The sequence below is a fragment of the Sprattus sprattus genome (genome assembly GCF_963457725.1).
Source record: "Sprattus sprattus genome assembly, chromosome: 15".
NCBI classification, from domain to species: Eukaryota; Metazoa; Chordata; class Actinopteri; order Clupeiformes; family Clupeidae; genus Sprattus; species Sprattus sprattus.
In genome coordinates, this window is record NC_137913.1 from 19,033,016 (window position 1) to 19,054,705 (window position 21,690).

General features: G+C 44.2%; 1 protein-coding gene across 4 annotated transcripts in view; it reads left to right on the top strand.

The window, feature by feature from the left end:
• The window catches only part of tet3 (tet methylcytosine dioxygenase 3), a 33,775-nt gene extending 20,878 nt beyond the window's left edge, over positions 1-12,897 (top strand). For all 4 annotated transcript variants that reach the window (XM_080853017.1, XM_080853016.1, XM_080853015.1 and 1 more), the window contains 7 exons: positions 3,675-3,768; positions 4,838-5,046; positions 5,304-5,454; positions 5,542-5,631; positions 6,669-6,806; positions 6,974-7,322; positions 7,641-12,897. In XM_080853017.1, the coding sequence (XP_080709143.1) occupies positions 3,675-3,768; positions 4,838-5,046; positions 5,304-5,454; positions 5,542-5,631; positions 6,669-6,806; positions 6,974-7,322; positions 7,641-9,343 (2,734 nt within the window). In that variant the 3' untranslated portion in view covers positions 9,344-12,897. The remainder of the gene's footprint in view (positions 1-3,674; positions 3,769-4,837; positions 5,047-5,303; positions 5,455-5,541; positions 5,632-6,668; positions 6,807-6,973; positions 7,323-7,640) is intronic.
• The last annotated feature ends 8,793 nt before the right edge of the window (positions 12,898-21,690 follow it).

A 21,690-nucleotide genomic window follows, 5' to 3' on the forward strand; every position in this document is an offset into this window, starting at 1 on the left:
CATATAAACCCAAACTGAACAAACTAAAGCCCTGAAACAGACAAGGTACCCCTCTGTGCTCACAGGTTTTGTCTAGTACCTTCTCACAGCGTTAATCCAGGTTGTTCAGTCTGTCCTTCCCTCATTCAGCAATGAGGGCACCATTGGGCTTAATTGGTCCAAAAAAAGGTAATTGGACCCCTCCACAGGGGTGGGGGAACCCTGACCCAACCATTCAGGCAGGGGAGACCAACAAATAATGTTCAAATTATGATTTAAATCTGTTGCTGCAATCTATCATCACCACAAATGACACCAAGCATTCCTGGGCAGTGGTTCGAGTTGGTTACACTCCACAGAAAAGCATGTCCTGTTGTATAATACCGCTCCAACGATAACGCATAAAAACCAGCAATAACTCGTCTAACTTTATTGAAAAGAATGGGCTACCTTACATCATTTCCAGGACCTGATTCTGTATGTCCGAGGCCATCTCTGAAATCGTAAAGGCCTTCTTGGTCTGTGCCACACGTCTAGCAAACAAGTAACTTGCCTTCAAAAGCACTCTTTCCTTTTGAAATATTCCACCGGCTTTTCAGCGAGATTTCAGATTTGAAGGGTTGAGCGCCGTGGTAAAAAAGGACTCACTGCGCTCTAGGCTCAACGTCGTCACCTCCATTCACAAAACCAAATCTAATAAAATAAGGGTTGTATTGATGCTGAATTTGAGTAGTTTTCGGTGGTATGACATTACCAGTGCTGTCATTCTTTCGCTTGAGAAACTTCTCAATTTTTCCGCTAATATCGCCACAGAGTAGAACGTTACCTTAACTGAGCGCCTTAACTTGATGATGCTGTTAAGTTAAGTTGATATTATTTCCAAGATCTGTCTGTTATTCCTATTTGTACATTTTATATTGTGTTTAAAACATCAAATTTCAATCATACATTCTATTAATATTGTTCTCAACTAAAAATCAGTTCTTCGTGGAGAAAATAGCTTCAGCTTGAAACATTTTTGCGGCCCAGTGGTTGAGAAACACTGCACTAGACAAAATATAGATCCTTTATGCAAACCATCTCAACTATCAATACTAGATACTCTGCATATTCAACAGCACTTGTATTGTTGAACTCTGACTCTGTAAGTATGTCTCCATCAGTAAAGTTCTATGAGCCCTCTGATGGCAGAAGGGCTTTAGATATTAAGGCCAGTCCCTCTGGCTCCCAGCTGTGATGGAGCATCTCCCTGCTTCTCTGTTCCCTGGCTCCGTTCCTCCCTCCCATGTGTACCGTGCCACACCCCTCTCCCTACCCCACCCCTCCTCCCTCATGTCCTGCCTCTCTGTGATCCCTCCCTTCCCCCCCAGGGAATCCCTGACCCAGAATCCAGCCGCACCAACAGGAAATAACAGCATCAGCACATCCACGCCCACAGCCAGCCACAGAGACGTGTGGAGAGTAGAGAGAGGGAGGAAGGGAGGGAAAGACAGTGAGGGGTGGAGGAAAGGACAGAGAGAGAGTAGAGAGTGGTCATTGGCTTATGGCTGTCCTCTGTTCTTTTTTGTCCCCTTCTCTTCTGCTCTGTTTGGAAGTGTCCACTCATCCTATTACAGCAGCCACTAGTACCCCATCCCGAGAGAAACCGCAAAATCCTACCATTTCACCATTTTAGAATCAGAGAGATGTAATACCGGTGTTGCTGATGTGTTAAACTTTAGGGGCAGACATGGAAAAAGCAGGTTATGTGATCAGAATGTAAAGTATTTTATAATCACTATAACAGGCACTGCTTATTTAATTAGAATATGGCCTGTGTAATATGAGCAACTGTTTTCGTCTTGTGTTTCTTTTGAACTTAGAAAGTATGTTGTGTAGACTAGAGTACTTTTTAAACAGAGATCCCGCTATACTGCCATTAAGAAGACCCCTCATTATGCCGGAACCTGAGGCGTGGCGTTAAACATAGCGTTTATAACGAGTAGAGAAGATGCATGAAGAGGCAGTGTGTCAAAATGAAGATGGCTTGAACCCATTAAAGTCAAGGCTGGGAAATATCACGTTGGATGTTTCAAATTCCGAGTTGTCTCAAAGCGCCATAACATCCGCATGGAAATAAACTTACCTTCCTGTTACTTTCAAAAACAATGACGGTTGAACTTCTTGCAAGCCATGGACATTTTTAGCAATGTTCAGACTCAAGCTAAGTTGGTGTGCACCATGTACAACATGTTTATGCTTATCATGTTGGATTGGTGTGTGTTACAACACAGCAGCCTTGCTTTGAAGCCAGGTAGAGAGTACGTGACTGTGAAGTTTAAACAAAGCAACATGTGGGCCTCTGCTCTCTCGCCTCACTTTGTGCTGTCTAAGTGTCACTGTTTGAGTGACTGAGCACACTTTTACATGCACAAAATAATGCAACAACAATTATTTTACTTAAACAACTCAAGGTTTATCAGATCAGAGCATTTTTTTCTGTTATCTTCCCATAGTCTTTGTGTTTTACAACTAAAATCTAAACAACAAGAGAATGCCTGTCTTATATGATGAGATAAAATGCGCTAAAATGCTAATTCACAACAGTCACCTTTTAACAGCAGCTGAAGTTTTGGGGTTTTCGTAAATCTTATGCATGTCTGGCCCTTAATCTTTATTTTTCTAGTCCCAAACTATGAATCCATGTACCTGAAAGTGAATGGTGGGGTCTGAGTCATCTCACACACTAGGCATGTCTCAGCAGATGCTGAGTAATCTTATGTTTGCCGCTCTCGCAGTCTTCACGTGGCCTTTCTGAGTGGAGGGCGCTTGACTGCATTGTGCCTGCATTTCAAAAGCCTCCAAAGGAGGAATGACTCATCATTCCCCCCAGAAAGGGAGTGGAGTGGGGGCGGGGGTCAGGAGGAAGGGTCGCCCCTTTTGTTTGTGTGCTGGCTGGATGACATAAGAGCCAAAGCCTGACCCGACCCTGGCACGCCCTCTGACCCCGCCGGCCCACCCCTGTGGATACCCGCCCGTCTCCCCCTGGCCTCAGAGATTATTGTTGAGGCTTCTTGTATTCATAGGAGCCCCATGTGGTCACCACGCTTGGCCCACGCTAGGGGGTGACATTATCGTAATGACAGGTACGCTCTGGGGAGACAGGAGCGCAGAGGAGAGGAGGGGTCAGGGCTCAGAGAGTACTTTAATTTAGATCCAGCCCCCGCTCCGCAAACCCCCACCTCCACTCCCTCCCCCATGCAAACAAACCTTCACCCACATAAACACAGATAAATATGCCTACACACACACACAATCACACACACACACACACACACACTCACACACACTGACAGAGGCACAGAGGCATACATGGAAACACGTATTTGAGATAGTGTTTAGTTTTACAGTTTGTTTGGGATGAACTCAGCAGGCCCTCACCTCCACACTGGTGTGACTCTCTGCAGTAGCCTGTGAACAGCCCCGGGCTCCAAAGGCCGAGGAGACGCTTACTGTATCTAGAAAACATCTTTAATCCAACCATCACTCTAACAAAAACTGATCTCTTAGGTTCCTACTCAAGCTCGGTTTTTTTTTTGAGAGCAGTGATAACCATGAATGTGTAAAACTATAACAAAGCACAATTTTTGTGATGACTGCATTTTTTGGATGACTGCTTGCCATTTTGTGACGTCTGTCTCTTTGCCCACGCACAGGTATGGAGAAAAGGGAGAGGCCATCCGCATCGAGAAAGTGGTTTACACTGGGAGGGAGGGGAAGAGTTCTCAGGGATGCCCAATTGCAAAATGGGTAAGTTGAGATTACACTTTTACACAAGATACCAAAAAAAGTATGGTGGTTATTCTGTGATTTTTTTTTAAACATTTGGTGCAGTGGTTCAAAAGTGATGTGCCATCACATGTTTGAGTGCATCCCACCTGATGAACCTCGGATGGAGACGTATAATGTGTGCTGGGTCTGTGATTGCAACCTCTGTAATGTATGTTCATCATCGCTTGCGCTCGGTGCACTGTGACTGCACTGTAAAGGAAGTGTGAGTGTGAATAATGGCCCCAAGGTCAGTGGTAGTGTAGGTGTTTGTGTGTCTGCATGAGTAGTTATGTGTGAGGGGGAGAAAGAGAATGGAAGTGTGAGAGGCAGGAGGGAGGAAAAGCACAGACATATTTTTTAAATGAAGTCTGTTAAAAGTGGGGTGGGAGGGAGGGAGGCAGAGAGAGAGAGAGGTCTGTTAGTGCAGTGTCTCCTAACAGCTCCCAGCCTCAGTGAAGTGTAGACGTTTCCAAGTGGCGGGTTGTGAGAAGTGGGTAGGGGTGTCGGAGGTGGATGACACATGGAGCTGCCAGGCAGGGTGCGATCGTCGTTACCCCCCTGACTGTAAAGCCGCAGGGGGCCATGGGAGGAGAGTGTGCTGACCCAGCAGTCCTGCACTCTCCACTTCACTCACACTCCGCTAATTGATTTATGGCCCCTGCTTGCAGTGTCACAGCTAACAGCGCTGTGGGTGGCATCGCTTTGACTAGAAAGTGTGCTGTGACAAATGCCTTTTACTCACTTACTCACTCACCTTGCCTGCTGTGTTGGTGCCCGGGAGGATTCACGATTACATTGCAGGGAAAAGCAAGCATGCATGAAGACAATGTTGCAACAAGGTCGTGTTACTAGGAAACTATGCTTAAAGTGATCCTCCCCTTTTAATTATCTGCATCTCTCTTTGTTTTCCTCTTTCTCTATGTCTCCGCCTCTCCCTATTTTTCCATCACTTTGATCAAACTTTCTTCTTCTCCTGTTCTCATGCTCTTTCCCTCCCTCTCTTTCTCGCCCTCCTCCTTACCCGTCTCCTTACATCTGTCTCTCTCAGGTGATCCGGCGGAGCGGAGAGAAAGAGAAGCTGATGTGTCTGGTGCGCCACCGGGCAGGGCACCACTGCGCCAACGCCGTCATCATCATCCTCATCATGGCATGGGATGGTGTGCCCCGTTTTCTCGCCGACAAGCTCTACCAAGAGCTCACTGAGACAATAACCAAGTTTGGCAACCCCACCAGCCGACGCTGTGGACTCAATGATGAGTGAGTGACAATTCCTGATCTGTGCACAGATGTTTTGCTTTTTTGCTTCATTGGTTTATTTCATGGTAGCCAAATTATTATAGGTTCATTATTGTTTAGACAGAACTGCAGTTGTCAAGTTGTTGGATTAAAGATATGTCCAGTACCGTGTTGTTGGGTCTTGAGGTTAGCTATTAAAGTGTCAGAATCCTCATAACAATGTTTGGGCTAAACCCAAAGTGCTTACTGAAGTGAGTGGCTTATCTCTCTCCCCCCAGTCGCACCTGTGCATGCCAGGGGAAGGACCCTGATACCTGCGGTGCCTCCTTCTCCTTTGGGTGTTCCTGGAGCATGTATTTTAATGGGTGCAAGTATGCCCGCAGCAAGATTCCCCGCAAGTTCAGACTGCAGGGAGACCGTCCCGATGAGGTATACAAACATCAGCAAAACAGTTAATGAAGAAAAATGAAGTATGATGTGTCTGTATGGTTTGATAATGTGCTCCTTTTTGTGCAGGAAGGGAATCTCGGGGAGAACTTCCAGGATCTGGCCACACAAATGGCTCCCCTGTACAAGCAGCTGGCCCCCAAGGCGTACAGCAACCAGGTGAGTCATGTCACACGCACGGCACTGGCAACAAATGTGTATATGTGTAAATATGCTACCATAACGTTACATGCTAGTGTGGGTTTAAGGGAGGACCTCTAGATGTTGTCTTTACCTGATTTTCGAGATATGGGTGTGGCTGGGGAGCTGTAGTTCAATCATCCTGCTTTCTCTGGCCTTCTTTCCTGCTTGTGTTTGGCATGAGGTGCACAGCTAATATGGAGACTGTGATGTGGAAATTGTGATCTTTAAACCTGGAAACAGCTCATTGAGAGACAGTGCAGCTAGCCACTGCCACCCCAATGATTACTCATGAAATGAAATTGAAAAATGAAAAGCCTTTATTGTCATTGTTTTTGCATACAACATAATTTGGAGTGCTACTCCTGTTGGTGCATGAGGGACAACATACAACACAACAACATTACAATAGTTTAATGCATGTAGTAAGTAAAGTAATGCAAATTAAATCAGTGTTAGGCTGACGTGCATACTGGGTGCTGAAATGCAAGCTGGTGACTGTTAGTATTCTGTATCTGAAAGTTAATGCCAAAACACAACCTCACATTCTCCAATAACCCAGTCACGGGCTGTTTTCTTGTGTCAAGATGACCATCATTTCTTGATAATATTGAAATAAAATGTTCTTGCACAAGCTAAATATGTCATTGCAAAGGTGTATTTCTTGAATGACCACCCAGTATTCGCAGGAAAATGTGTTTGCCTAGAATGGCAATGGCAGAGACATGGCAAAGGTTTTTGTTTTTCATTATGTTCCCTTCTCATTTCTTGTATTGGATTTTAGATAGACAGATGGGTTATTAAAAAGGCAACATTATCTCAGACCTATGTAACACAATATAAAAACAGAGGATGGAAGAGTTGATGACATCAATATCAACCTTGTTAAATGTGCTCATGTTGTCTTCTGTAAGATGTATTTCCTACTATCATGGCGAATGTTTTTGCCAATTAAAGCAGTGCATACCTAAATATTTCATGCAAGTAATAGTTTTCTTTGCTTTTTTATCCTTCAGTGTCTGCATGAGAGTGAGGGTTCAGATTGTCGACTCGGTTTGAAGGAAGGGAGGCCTTTCTCTGGAGTCACGGCCTGCATGGACTTCTGTGCCCACGCCCACAAAGACCAGCACAACCTGCACAACGGCTGCACTGTGGTAGGCCATCTGTAGTTGCAATCATCTTCAGCTATAAGACCCCAAGAAAATGTCCATGCTTAGCTGCCTAGTTTACTTTAGGTAAAAGTCCCTCTGTCCACAACAGTCAAGCATAGCTGTAAGGTAGCCTCTGGTCATGTCCTCACATGCCTTGTAACTCATCACAGGTATGCACTCTGACAAGAGAGGACAATCGGACGGTGTGTGAGCTCCCAGAAGACGAGCAGCTGCACGTGCTTCCGCTCTACAAGGTTTCCAATGCCGACGAGTTCGGCAGCGTGGAGAACCAGCGCCTTAAGATGCAGACCGGGGCCATCCAGGTGCTAAACAACTTTCGACGGGAGGTCCGGAAGCTCCCTGAGCCGGCCAAGTCTTGCCGCCAGCGCCGGCTGGATGCCAAAAAGGCGGCGATGGAGAAGAAGAAGGGGCAGAAGATGCCCTCAGAGACACCAGAGAAGACCGTCAAAACTAAGACGATCCAAAGCGGATCCCCACACCCCCAGCAAGGCAATAAAGGTAGGAATGGAAGTATTCTAAAGGGGCAACTGTGTGGGCAGTGTTTGACTGCCAGTTGCCAAAATCCCGCAAAAAGGCCTAAAACAAGAAAAGTAAGGATCAATCTGTCCCCCTAGGGGATGGTATAAGAATTGCAATGTGCTAGTTGATATTGGATTGTAGGACCTGTAATAATTCTCAAGCTCACCACCAAAACAAAATGTATATATTTTTGTTCTAGAGAAAAATTGAAAGCAAAACACACCAAAATATGCCTTTTAGTTTGGAAAATCAGAATGGAGCCCTGATAATTAACCTCTCATCCCTTCTTTATCCCAGCAATCCCAAAACAAGAAATGAAGCCCATCATCAAAAAAGAGCCTGTAGATCGATACCATTCCTTTAATGGTGCCCTGCCACCAGGCTACCCAGCACCAGGGAACGGCCAGACAGCTGAGCCCTACGGGGGCATGAACAACGCCTACTCCTTCCCTGGATACTATGCAAGAGGAGGCCTCCCTTCCAACAGCCAGACTCCTGCAGCAGCGCCCATCAACGGCTTTCACCCGAATCTTCCTGCACTGCCCTACGGTTATGGCAACTACCCCCCTAAAGCACTATTCCCTCCGGAGCTCATGGGCTATGAGGGCCGTGGTGGATCATGGCCCAAAGGAGTGGCAGCAGCAGCCACATCCATCGACCAGAAGCCAGACATTCAAAGCCTGCAAGCCAGGCTGGGACATGCCTACCCCGATCAGCAAACAGAAGACCCAGCTGCCCGTGGGTACGTTACTTCCTCCAACACCCCACATCCCCATGGCCGCGCAAGCCACACTCCCACTTCCCCAGCAGAGTCTCGCAGAGCCACACCAATCATTAAGCAGGAGCCCATGGATGTCCCGGTTTATGGCTCCCAGAGCTGTCCAGGCACTCCCAGCACCACCCCGCAGCCTTCCGAGAGTTGGCCCAGCCAAAAGCCCAATGGCCTGATGCCACACAGACCAGGTGCTGCAAACTCTCCCTTCACCCCAGACAAGCAGATGCTCCAGCAGAATCCCAGCCATCACCCTCAATACCCTTACCCCCAGCAGCAACAACAACAGCAGTGGAACAATTTCCATGGCCGTAATACCCCTATGGCCTCTCCAGCCCCTTCTCCATCACCGTCACTCACGCAGGGCTTCTCTCCAGCACCATCTCCTCATCCCTCCACCCCACGGCACTGGGAAAGTCCATCACCAAGTGGTCAGCCCAAAGCTTGGCCTGCAGGATCTGCCGGCTTCAGCCCAGCTGTAAAACTTGAGAACCCCGCCGGAGGTTTCCCAGATAAGATGCTTTCTCGGGTAGGCGAGAGTCGGGGCTCCACTCCACTTGGGCTCCAGGAGAAAGCCTGGAGGACCAGCGGCGGTTCCGTTGCCGGAAGCACCCCATCCCCAACCCCAGAGGGACGCCTGTTCCCTGACATGCTGCAGCGGCCAGATGCCCAAGGCAGCTGGATGCCCTGTAAGGCAGAGAGCGAGGCAGAGAGCCAGGGAGAGCGTGAGCAGGATGACGATGGGGTGTTTTCAGACAGCGAGCACAACTTCCTGGACCCAAACATCGGTGGTGTGGCAGTGGCTCCTGCCCACGGCTCGGTGCTGATCGAATGTGCCCGGCGCGAGCTGCACGCCACCACCCCGCTCAGGCGGCCCAACCGCTCCCACCCGTCGCGCATCTCCCTCGTCTTCTACCAGCACAAGAACCTCAACCAGCCCGCCCACGGCCTGGCGCTGTGGGAGGCCAAGATGAAGCTGTTGGCTGAGAGGGCACTTCAGCGGCAGCAGGAGGCTGTCTTGCTCGGCCTGCCCCCAGAGGACATTAAGGCTTTCGGCAAGAAGCGCAAGTGGGCCTCGGGAGCAGCCAGTCCCAGCCCCGGGCCAGCCAAGGACATGAGGGGGGGGGTCGCAACGCGACTCGCTCCCACAATGAACACCTCCTCGCTGATCACCGTGTCATCCTACGCCTACACACAGCTCACGGGGCCATACAGCCGACTGGTCTGAGCCCAGCTGCTGGAGGCTTTCTGGGACTTTTGGACGTGGTCAAGGATGGCATAAAGGAGTGCTGGGAAGATATACAGGTCTTGCTGTAACCCTGTACCTCCTTCTGCTTCTTGTCCCAGCTCTTCTATCCCCTTCCAGCACACCCAAACAGGTGGCTGATGGGAAGGGGAAATTGACTTGTTTGCTCTTGTTTTTTTTTACCTCATATTTGGTGGCAGTTGGGGTATCTTCTCAACAGACACGCTGCCCATGGTGCTCTTCTCCTCTCTTTCGTGAGAGGATCTCATTGTTCCTTCACCTTCATTGAATGATCCCCTAATTATTATTATGACTATAATTATCAATATTACGATTGCTATTGTTACTGTAAACGTCGATATTGCAGGTATTGTTGTTACATAATGAAGATGATTGTTTTTTATTTTAATATTATTGTTTTCACTCATGTTGATATTAATATTTTAGACCCTTTTTTAAACGGTCATGTATGAGTGACCTCTCTGTCACGTCTCATGAGTTTCTATTGCTTTTCTTTTTGGCCTCTTTCCATCGGTCCACCTCTGGAACAGTAGAGGATTTTTTTTTTCACAATGGCTAGACACAGGTGCAACTGCAACGAAACTGAGAGAGAACGATGTAGACCTTCTTTGCTTAAAAGGATAAAAAGACTTCAAGGTGAAACAAACAAACAGAAAAGGAGCATGTGACCAAAACCGGGAGAAGTCCTGACGCACGCCACCGGAGGAGCACTTTTTCTGTGCCTCAGCTGGCCTAATGAGGAAGGCCTCAAAAATCGGCTCCCCTCTCCTCTCCGGTGCTTCTTCATCGTGTTTTCCAAAAGGGCACACGAGTCCCACTTGTGTCTCCTACTTGCTGCACTGGCCTACAGCTGAAGCTACATCAACGGTGCTCTCTCTCTCTCTCTAACAGCAGATTTCAATCAGGCACATCCTTCCGGCAGCCGCAAGGGTCTTAAATGGAGTGAGGGAATGAGCAAGAGTCTCATGTCTCTCCAGTGAAATGGTGCTCATATAGTTCTCTCATCGGTGCTGCAGCGACTGTTGATGGCCTACTGTCAATCACGACACACATAAACACACACTCAGTCACAGACACACACACACACACACCATCAGGCACTCCCTTCTGAGCACTCTGCACGTGGAATTGTAGGAGTTCTCATTTTCTGCTCAGTCTTCTCCAGCTATTGAGACTAAAGGGTTGTTTTCTTTACTTTGTCATCAGAGAGGGTGGCATTATGTCCCCACTCCTCGGACTCTTTCACTGGAGATTTGGGCAGAGGTTTAGACGGGTGAAGCCCTCCAGTTACCACACATCAGCAAACCATGACATCTCAGCTCTTAGCTTTTAGCCTGTGCGTGTGTCTGTCTGTCCGTGTGTTTGCGTTTGTTTTAGATAAGTGTGTGTGCGTGTTTGTGTGTGTGTATGACCGAGTGCCTGAGGCTTTCTGTTTGTGTGGGAGGGAGTGTGTTTGACCACATCTGTCAGGAGTATGGCGAGGGCTACAGCTGGTTTACGGAGGGCTGGACATTGCATGGTGCTTACCGTTAATAGGGACCTTGGTGCTTTTTCGGTAGTGAGAAGTTCTCTATACCTCATGTTGTAGAGTCACTGGTCACTAGTCATAGCATGCTACAAACATGCAGAGGCCTCAGAGTGAGTGCTTGCTGCCTACATACACGTTGTGATCTTTTTTTATTATTATTATTTATTATATAATAATAATGATTATTCTTATTGTGGTTGTTTTTTCCATTTTGTTTTTAATGTTTCATTTTAACTAAGACAAATTGTACATAGAGAAGAAAAAGATTTTATAAAAGCACTTTTAATCCTGATTTTAATTGAGAAAAAAAGCGGATTATGGATAACTTGAAACAAAGTTTTTCTTTTAATGGAAGTTTATTGGGAGAGATAGAAATGTAAATATTTAAATATTTAGGTAAGATTATTTAACTGGTGCGGTGTCATGACTACACCATGAATGATTCCGTGATTTCTAGTCAACAATTGTCAGTACGTCAAGCCCTTAAAACAACAGATAAAGACAACCTGATGTGTTTGGTTTGTAACATGTATACCTTATACTGCTGTCCTGCTCTTCATATGTACTGTACTACACCAATACCTCTAACACAAACCGCTCCCTCTCCTCAACAACCCTCTCTATGAACCAGGTTACAAAACACCCGTTTAAAACTCAAGACTGTTTTAGGATGATAGTGAAAAACGAAAAATAAATGTACACAGTGAAGAACTGCTCATTCTTTAAAAAAAAAAGAAAATCCACAGCGGTTATGTTGGAATCATGAACCATAAATTGTATAAACAGACGAACAGCCCTTCCCCATAAGTCAATATGGCTGTGCAGCCATGTGTTTTTATTTCCCATCACATACCCAAATCAATCCCCCCGTCCCATTGCAGCACTTTTCATGGCAGGTTTCCAGCACTCTCACTCTCCACCAGGTTTTTAAATCATTAAACCTTTTTTTCTAGAGTTTGATGTAAACATTAACAGCAACAGTAGAACTCAGTGGACATTTTGTCAGCATCAGATATTCTGACCGCTGTTTAAACTCGTTTGTGCATGAGCATCCCCCTCTTTTTGGCATTCTCCAGTTAACACCCATTTTTGTATTCCTCTCCATGAAATGTGGAGATCGAAGATAGAATGGTAAAAAACATGGGATCATGCCACAGAAAGGTCTCTCCCAAAAAACATGGCTGCAGAGGCCCAGTACTATGGTGCTAACCCTGGAGTTCACTGTGGAATAATGGGAAAGAACAAGAAGCCATTTCTTTTTTTCATAAGTTTGTTTTTGAGCTCTTACAAATGGTGAACCATTGTTTCCATCCTTCAGTGTGCTGTAGGAAATGTCTTTGGTGCTGATCTTATTTCTAAGGAAAGTAATGGAAACTGTTTATCACATGTGAATCAAAAAATACTCATCATTATAAAAAGCACTCTTTCCAAGATACAGTCTGTCCTTAATTTACTTAATATGGTACTTGAAGAAGACTTTGAATGCCTGATTACATTTGGCAGGTAGACATAAAGATTCTTATACTATTGAAGAGAACAGACTGTTAAACAAAAACATGTTCTAGTGAATTAGATACAGAAATTGACATGACAATTGTTTTTAGCGTGTTACCCTTAACTGTTTATGTTATTATGAATCCACAAGCACTCACACATACACTGTCACACTTTCTCCTCAATTATGTAGTGTGCCCCCCCCCCTCCCTCTCGAAATTCTTAGCGGAGTCATGGTCGGAGCTATGATCATAACCTATAAACAAATATACATAAGAAAACTGGCAGCTACATTCCTTTATGGGTTAAAGATTGTTCTTGATTCTGTTTTTGTTTTTTTATTATTATTATTTAATGCCAAGTATGCAGTATGTATAAAAGTGTTTTCTTTTTGTTCGGTCTCTCTCATTGTAGCTGTGTGGTGTATTAAGTGAATATATAGTGTATGTGGTTAAACCCACAGTATTGTTTTATGTTCTGCGATAATGAGTAAAAAAAAGAATAAAAATGAAAATTTAAAAAGAAATACGTGATTTATATAGTTTTCTGTCCAAACAATAATCAATTTAAAGAATGCGAGTATACATACATATATATTTGACATTATTTCATTCTAAAACAGAAACAGGCAGCTTTTATGGTCAGAAATATCAGCATTTCAACTAGTTGTATAGTTATTACAGTAAATAGCTGCCGTTCTCAAGGGAGCTGTTTAGCACCCAACCCGCTGATGCCCTCTTGTTGTAGAACTCAGTACTGCAGTTACTACAAACCACATATAGGAGAAACCAGTGAACTTAAGATAGAATAGCATAAAACAAAAGAAAGAGGCGATCTAAAGGTGAAAACATTTAATAAACCTAAATAGTGAATATTATGCATGTTAGAAATGTTTGCCATGTGCAGAAAAAGTTCAAGAAAATGTAGTTCCACCGGACTGAGTGGACAATGTTCCATGACAACCAGATCAGATGAATAGGCATGAGTGTTCATATGGGGAAGGAGAGAGAACCAGCAGGCAGTTGGAATTCCTTAGGTGGGTATGCATGTGGTTCATGTCCATCAGACCTACAAAATCCTTCCACAAATCCAGCAGGAAATGTTTAAAGCTTTTAAGTCTTGTCTTGAAAATATGTGCAATTAGATATATGTACTGTATGTACACCCTCCTTTAACCTTTGTCGTCTTTTTTTATTGTGAAGTTAGAGTAGGAACAGGGAATCAAAATGAACACATTTCTGATATTCTTTCTAGCATCCATTTTGAGCTCTCATGTACACAATTTCAGTGACACATTGCATTTGGGCCAAATGCAGATCTTTCCTTACGGTAAAAATAATCCAATTTATACAAAACACGATTATGTGCTCTGCCACAATAATAAGAAAGACCATGACATATTTGAGCAGTTGCAGTTATCTGAGTTTACAGACATGCACGTGTGTGTCCACATGGTGGAGCCACAGACATGCCAGAAGTTATGTAGTGACGTGACCTGTGTCAAATGTCTGCCCTTCTAAATATGTTAACTTTCCCCTTATATATACACTACCTCCTTGCCTAAAATGTAGTGAATGAACTATTTTTCCTTGTGTCACTGCCACACCTAACACAATGCTTAAATGTGTTGAGAATATCTTACCATATTGCACTTGCACACAAAGTAGGCAAAGTCAATGGAATCTGATCAGCAGAACTTCAGGAACTGCACAGGTGCTTGGTTTTAAGATCAGAGGCACAGGCACTCATATGCACCCCACCTCTATTTCTGACTAGGCAGACAAGTATTTCCACAGATGTTTTATCAATACAATATCTCAAATAATGTATATAAAAGTGTGTCAAATTTGTTCTTGCAAAGGACACAGCGTATCATCTAACATTCTCATCTTTTTTTCATCCAAAATATATCCAATTTCCCTCTGCGCAGATCGAAAAAGTCTTGAAAGGGGGAAGCCTTAAGTCTTCTTAAGTGAGACAGTACCAGCTTTGCACATTGTCCAGGAGTGTTTTCCCCCATCCTTTTTCGTAAATAAATATCATTTTTGAATTGAAATATAACATCTAGGTTGATGGGATGGCCGTCATGGACTTTAGTGCCACAGTTCTCAATAGGAATTTGATCAGGACTTTGAGCCATTCTACAATATTCTCTTCATTGTTTTTGAGCCACTCCAGTGTTGCTTTAGCTAAAAGGAGAATATGCTGGCTGTAGCATTGTTGTTGAAGAAGCAAGTATTTTAGTTTTGCATGTTTCCTAAATCTCTGATGACATATCATGGTCATTTTATGATTGAGTACAGGAAATGTTTTACATATTGGTCCTTTAATTAGGACATCTGTATAAGCTGAAAATAGCATAAGTCAGTGTGCAAACACATATTCTATAGTAGCCTTTCAGGTATCTAAAACTGTGTGCCTAAAAAGAACACCCACTGTTCCACTACTTCTTGTCACTGCACCCATTGTGTTACGACTCTCAGTAGTGAAGGACCCACTTGCAAACAACACAGCTCAAGTGTCAGAGTTTTAATAAAGTTCTCAGGCAACAATCAAATGGAAAAGGCAGTCTCGTAGTCAACAGGCAGGCAAAGGTCAAAGATCCTATAATCAAAACAGGGTCCAAAGCAGAAGTATACAAAAACAGAATCAGGGTCGGGTCAAGAAACAGGCAAAAGGACAAAAACTCAGTCAGACAGGATAAAGCTAGAAAGGCACAGGTAAAAACTGGCACGATCTGGCAGAGACTGAAAGGCACACTGGGCTTAAATACCCACAAACCAATTGCAACACACTGGAATCAGGTGTGCACACAAAATGGTGGGAAAACAACCAAAGGACTGGGTGGAGTCAGAGCCACATGGCTTTTCAAAGCAAAAACAGAAAGCACCTGACACCACCACATAATCAGAATGTAAACAAAAAGCAAATGTTGCCCAAAAAACAGGAACTCAAATAGCACAGTTACTAACAGTATCCCCATTTTACGGCTCTTCCTTGCACCTTAACTGGGGCAACAGGATGAGTCTTTAGAAAGTCTCTAACGAGGGTGCTGTCCACAACGTACCCAGATAGGACCCAGCATCTCTCCTTTGGGCCATAACCCTCCAGTCCACAAAGAACTGAAGGCCACGACCCCGATGGCGAACGTCAAGGAGTTGATGAACTGTGAAAGTCTCTGAGCCATCAATGACCTGTGGTGGAGGAAGGGGCTTGGGAGCAGGGCAGAGATGGTTGCAGATGAAGGGCTTAACCCTGGCAGAGGGTGGGGGGGAGTTTGAGTCGGACAGCAGCAGGGCCGATGACTTTCAAAATTGTGAAAGGGTCGATGAAGCGGGGAGCCAGTTTCCGAGACCCCACCTTGAGTGGAATGCCCCAGGTTGCCAGCCAAACACGCTGACCCTCGCGATAAGGGGGGGCCTTGGAGCGATGACCCTCAGCTTGACGCGCCATCCTGGCTGAGGCACACAGCAGCGCTGTCCGTGTCCTCCTCCAGGTATGACGGCAACGGGGGGGGGGGGGGGGGGGGGGGGGGGGGGGGTTAGCCAAGACAGCATTCAAAGGGGGGAGTCCTGTGGAGGCACACGGGAGGGATTTAATGGAGTACTCAACCCAGGGTAGATGGAGACTCCAGGAGGTTGGTCTCTCAGACGCCAGGGACCGCAAAGTTGTCTCAAGCTGTTGGTTTGCCCTCTCCGTCTGGCCATGACTTTGAGGACGAAAGCCTGAGGACAAACTGACAGGAGCACCAATGAGAGAACAGAAGGTCTTTGAGAAGTGGGATGTGAAGTGGGATGTGAACTGGGGGCCACGGTCAGAATTGACATCCACAGGCAAGCCATGGTTCTTGTAAACATGCGCAATCATAAGGATAGCAGTCTCCTTGGCCGAGCGGAGTTTAGGCAGCAGGACTTGGCACCTGCCCATCAGGGACGTGCACAGGAGTGGGCTTAGGTTGCTTGGGCAACTGCCCGTTTGCCCTCCTCAACTGAAGTTGCCCCTCCGAAGGAAATATATATATATTTGCGATCAGGGGACGGGGCGTGGCAGCTGCGGTTAGTGAGGGTTTAAAATGATATTGGCAAAATTTGCGATCAGATGACGGGGGCGTGGCAGCGGCTGTGACAAAATATAATGTGTGCCCCTTTTTTCCAGGGCAGAGCAACTGCCCTTAAAAATTCCTTTGCACGTCCCTGCTGCCCATAGTGCCAAAACGACTGGTAACTGGTTTTCTGCCCATGTATTATTGTGCTTGATTGGCCAGTCAATTGGCCTGACCTCAACCCCATACAGAATATGAGGTATTATCAAGAAAATGTTTTGATTCCCCAGAGCAAACAATGCAGACGTGCTAAAGGCCGCTATCAAAGCAACCTTGGCTTCCATAGCACCTTAGGAGACCTGACCAAGAGTGAATACATTAACATACTTTTTTTTGTTTTGAGTTAAAAAGCTGATTAAAGCTCTTCTCAGTTCGACCTTTCTGTATTTTAAATGTGTTATTCAAATATTTTGAGATATAAGATGTTTGATTTCCATAAACTGAAATCCGTAATCATCCAAATTAAAATAAAAAGGCTTGAAACATGCCACTTTATGTGTAATGATTGTGGAATATATGAAAGTGATATTTTTTTTTAATGCACCTGTATACTATGTGTGTGTGTGTGCCTGTTTCCAGGTTTTCTGATAAAATGACTGGGGCGCCGGGGGCGACAGGTGCGCTCGCGACTCGTGGTCACGATGTGAGACAAGACACTGGTGTGGTCGGGTAGGCTTTGAGTGTTTGGTGTCATATAAACGCTCAAATGTATTACCTTTTGCTTCTTAAAATAGAGTTTGTTCAGATACTTTTAGTTTAGCCTTTTCGACCAAGAGTAATGTTGAGGATTCAATTGCTTGAATTATGCATAATAAGCCTCATCAGCACTGACTCTCAAATACGTGCCAAATACGTTGCAACCAATTGGGCGTCGTTATAATTTCTCTCAACTGCATCACATTGCATCTGAACTGTTCTCTCATTTCATATTTTAATGATAAGTCTACAGCCAAAGACTAGACATTCCTTACTGATAGTCCATGTCAGTTTGCTTTATTGCCACAAGAGAGAGAATTAATTAGTAGGGTCAGAAACCTCAGTTCCGTGACCATCCTCTGGCTTAGATGTTTTGACGACTGATTTGACTTCTATAAACCTTTTATAAAAAAAATTGCCCCCATGTTGCTCGCAAAAATGACAGCATTGTTTGCTAGAGGGCCAAATCAAAAATGGCAGCAGGGCCTATCTTGTAAAAGTAACTTTTTTACCAGAACACCTACAATAATGTAGGCTATGAATACACTTTTTGTGGTAAATTATACATAAGGTTTGTGATTCTGACATCATTTTGATATTAGACATCATCTTGACCCCAAAATCCAAGATGGCCGCCATCTGGTAGAGCGAAAACATGGGCTGTGTTCGTAAAACTGTAGCTGTCTTAATAGCTGTCTTAATCCTTGATATCTCGTTAAGACAGGTGTCTGCCTTGAGACATCTTACGTGTGAAGCTGAAACGTTAGGCTATCTGACGTAGGCCAGCGTGCTAATGTTAAATGTATGTATGTATGTCGCAGCAGCGTTAATCTCAAAGCAACTGCCTGGTATGCTCTACATCAAGAGAAAGCAGGAGACGGTAGTCTGCAGTGATCTGGTAACTGACGAGATGGCAGACTGCATTGTGCAGCTTCACTCTATGACAGGATGTGATGCTAACTCTGGATTCTATGGCAACGGTCAGAAGTCAGTGTATGACCAGGTGGCGAAGAGCACAGTGGCACGACAACAGCTCTCACAGTGCGGAGATAGCCTTGACCTTGAGGAGGAGGTGTTACAGGATCTATTCAAGTTCACAAGACATGTCTTCTATGGTGACCACAAGAGTAGCACCATGGTTAAGGCCCGTGCAGTGAAGTGGAAGAGCATGACAAATAAATCATTCATCCGTCTACCCCCAGATGAAGATAGCTTACGCCAACACTGCCTCCGTGCCAACTACTTGGCATATCTAGATGCTCTGGTAAAAAAAGTTTCTTTTACAAGATAGGCCCTGCTGCCATTTTTGATTTGGCCCTCTAGCAAAAAATGCCGACATTTTTGTGAGGGACATGGGGGCTACATTTTTTATAATGGGTTTATAGAAGTAAAATCAGTCGTCAAAACATCTTAGCCAGAGGATGGTCACGGAACTGAGGTTTCTGACCCTACTAAATGGGTATGGAAACACTTTACGCCTTGTCATCCTCAGCCCCACCATATTATAATACAGTCTTAAATTAAAATACATAGAGCTACGGATCAGTCTAAGCAATGTAACAGCAATATGGAATTTATTTCCATGTCATGAGCAGTATGATAGCTTGTCATCCTGATTGAAAGCATACGCGGCTGTTAAAATCAGCTGGTAACTCAGTGCTATAATCAAGCTAAACCAACTGAAATATATTCAGAGGACGGTTTTTGTCATTCTGTCTAATGATGTATGGATAATGGAATTGTTGGTCCAAATTTGAACACTTCACATTTAGGTCGACCTACTAAAAAAAAAATCTGACAATTACTACAGAAATAGAACATTATATTTGGATAGCTAAAAGCAGCAAAGGACAGAAAAGAGAACAGTTACCTGGCCCTTTATAGAGAATATCGAAGTGCAAAGTATATGATGTTAGTCAAAGATACAAAGCAAAGGAAGACCACAGACTTGTTGTGGAAACAGATAGTCACAAAAAGAGTTTGCTAAAAGAGTAAGGAATATTTTGGCCGGTGACAGACATGAGAATGCAGGAGTACCTTCTCATTCAGTGCAAAACAGACTGATACTGAATAAAGTCAATAATTATTGTTGCATAGGCTTAAGGCTTTGCCCTTAACAGACTTAGCCATGTAGACGTACCTTCATTAAAAACTTATGAATTTTAACGAGAGAGAGAGAGAGAGAGAGAGAGAGCGTACATATTGATTCTGAGCCTACAGACTATGCATACAGTTATTTTGTGTAATTAGTGTCTAAATTAACATTGAGTTCCAAAATACAAAAACAAATATGTTTGCCTGACGTGTTTGACTAGTTTGACCAATATGGGCCAAGATCTTAATTAGTCAGGAAACCAATCAGTTTAATGATGTAGGAATACCACAGTTATTATCTGTCTGAAGGAATACCTCACTTTGTTATATGTCTGTGTTCTCCTTCCACTAACAGTGATGTTGCCTTTCAGACTGTATGCTTTACCTAAATTTGCTTGGAGATTTTGGAGAAAGTCCTTTTAAGTATGTTGCTCTTGTTTCAATTATGTAACTGAAGGTCTCAAGTAAGTCATGGCCTTGGCCTGTGTCCATTCCTAAGTTTGGTTGTATAGCAACACTTTTAATAGAAATCACAGCATTAAATCACTTAATCAACTATCCATTTAAATGCCAGCACACCTTCCTGAGGATATACAAACTTGTCTTTGGACTGTGATTGACTTGTGTGAAAGGATGGCGGAGTGGAACATTCTTACAAAAATAATTGTTTGACCTCCAAGTCCATGGAATTGTTGGTGTTTAAAAAATGACTTCAGGTTGATAAGGCAATCAAGGGCATTCATCCTCGTCATACTTGTCTTGTTTCAGACAAAAGAGGCATTCCTGTTCTTGTATAGAAACAACCTGGGGAGTTGTTAAATTTATGAAGAATGAAGAATAAGACACACAAAAGCCACTGCAATTCAGACATAGAGGCCAAGGATTTAGAAGATGCTGATATCATAAGTGACGTTCAAAGGAGAGAACTGGGGGGATGGTAACATTTGCCATTACAAGAGCATTTAAGTAAGTGGGAGCAGAACTAGCAATCACTCTGTAAGCAAGCATAAGTGACTTGAACTTAATGCGACCAACTATAGGCAGCCAGTGGAACTCAATAAGTAGCTGGGTGAAGTGTGCCCTTTTCGGTTGGTTGAATACCAGACGCGCCGCCCTGTTCTGGACCATCTGTAATGGTTACACTACAAGGCCTTTGTATCTGGGTATACTTAAGCTGAATAGCATTTACCCCTTGCAGAAATAGTTTCCAAGCCATACATTTAGTGATTACATTCTTAATTGACTGGTCTTAAATGGTGGAGGAGCGAAATGCCATATAGCTTTAGTTTTCATATTAGTAGTGGTTAAAAGTTGTATGTAAACAAGAGATATATGCAGTTCGAGGGAGATTGCGGAAGAATTGTGTCTAGATTCACTATGCACAGCAACACAAAAACTATTTCTACACATGTCATTCCTCACAAAACACATTTACAAGTGTAATTTAGATGAATGTGGTGAATGAAGGTGCTATCTGGTCACAGGAAATAGTGTAAAGGTAGCCTTTGTTGAATGACAAAATTTGCATGCCCATGAACCACGACTCTATGTGTTCTAAAGAGTAGTGACTAGATGAGTAGTTATGAAGTCTTCTGACATCTTGTGATGACATTTGACCTTGTGAATAGTCTGTCCAGTAAGAAATGAAATAGGAAAACCTTGCACACTGAATTGGAAACCACTGAACATCTTTAATCAACTTCAGCGGATTCAGTAACTTAGCCTTGGACTAAACTGTATAGCTTTAGCAAGCTCATCATAAGGCAATGTGTAAGGGTTTACCCACTGAATCGAGTTCTCTTGCAGACTGTGCGAACAAAACTCAGATGCTCTTCCAGACATGACCTGCCTTCTTCGTCCCAGCTGCACGAGGGAGTCACCTCATCTCACACTCTGGCCCCTTCTCATTCCCCTGACTGAGATCTGAGCAAAAAGTCACCCTGGTTCGTGTCTCTCTCTGTCTCATATCACTTTCCCTAACACCAGGCAAATCTTTTTTTGCATGTTATTAAGACTTGTCACCCCATTCTCCATCGGCTAGAGCTCTTGGTACCAGGGTCAGCCAGGTGCTTGCCTCGTGTCTGGTTCTCTATGGGCTCATTAGCCAAGTGTAACAGGGCCCAAAAATTGCCTTCACTTATAATATAAGGAGAAGCCTTACAGATTTGTCACATTTTCGTAGTCCACCTGAAACAGTCTTGGGTTTCTCTCATGGTTTGAAGACATTTCCATTCATATGAAAATTTGAACAAAGCTGATTATTGGTCTAACCACACAATTTTAAAGCCTTCTGATGTATTCTGCAGATGCCTCATCAAATGAGTTCTTAGTATAAGTTTCATGGTTCTTCACCAGAGACGTTGTATTAGTGTTGGTATTATTTTTACCATTAGC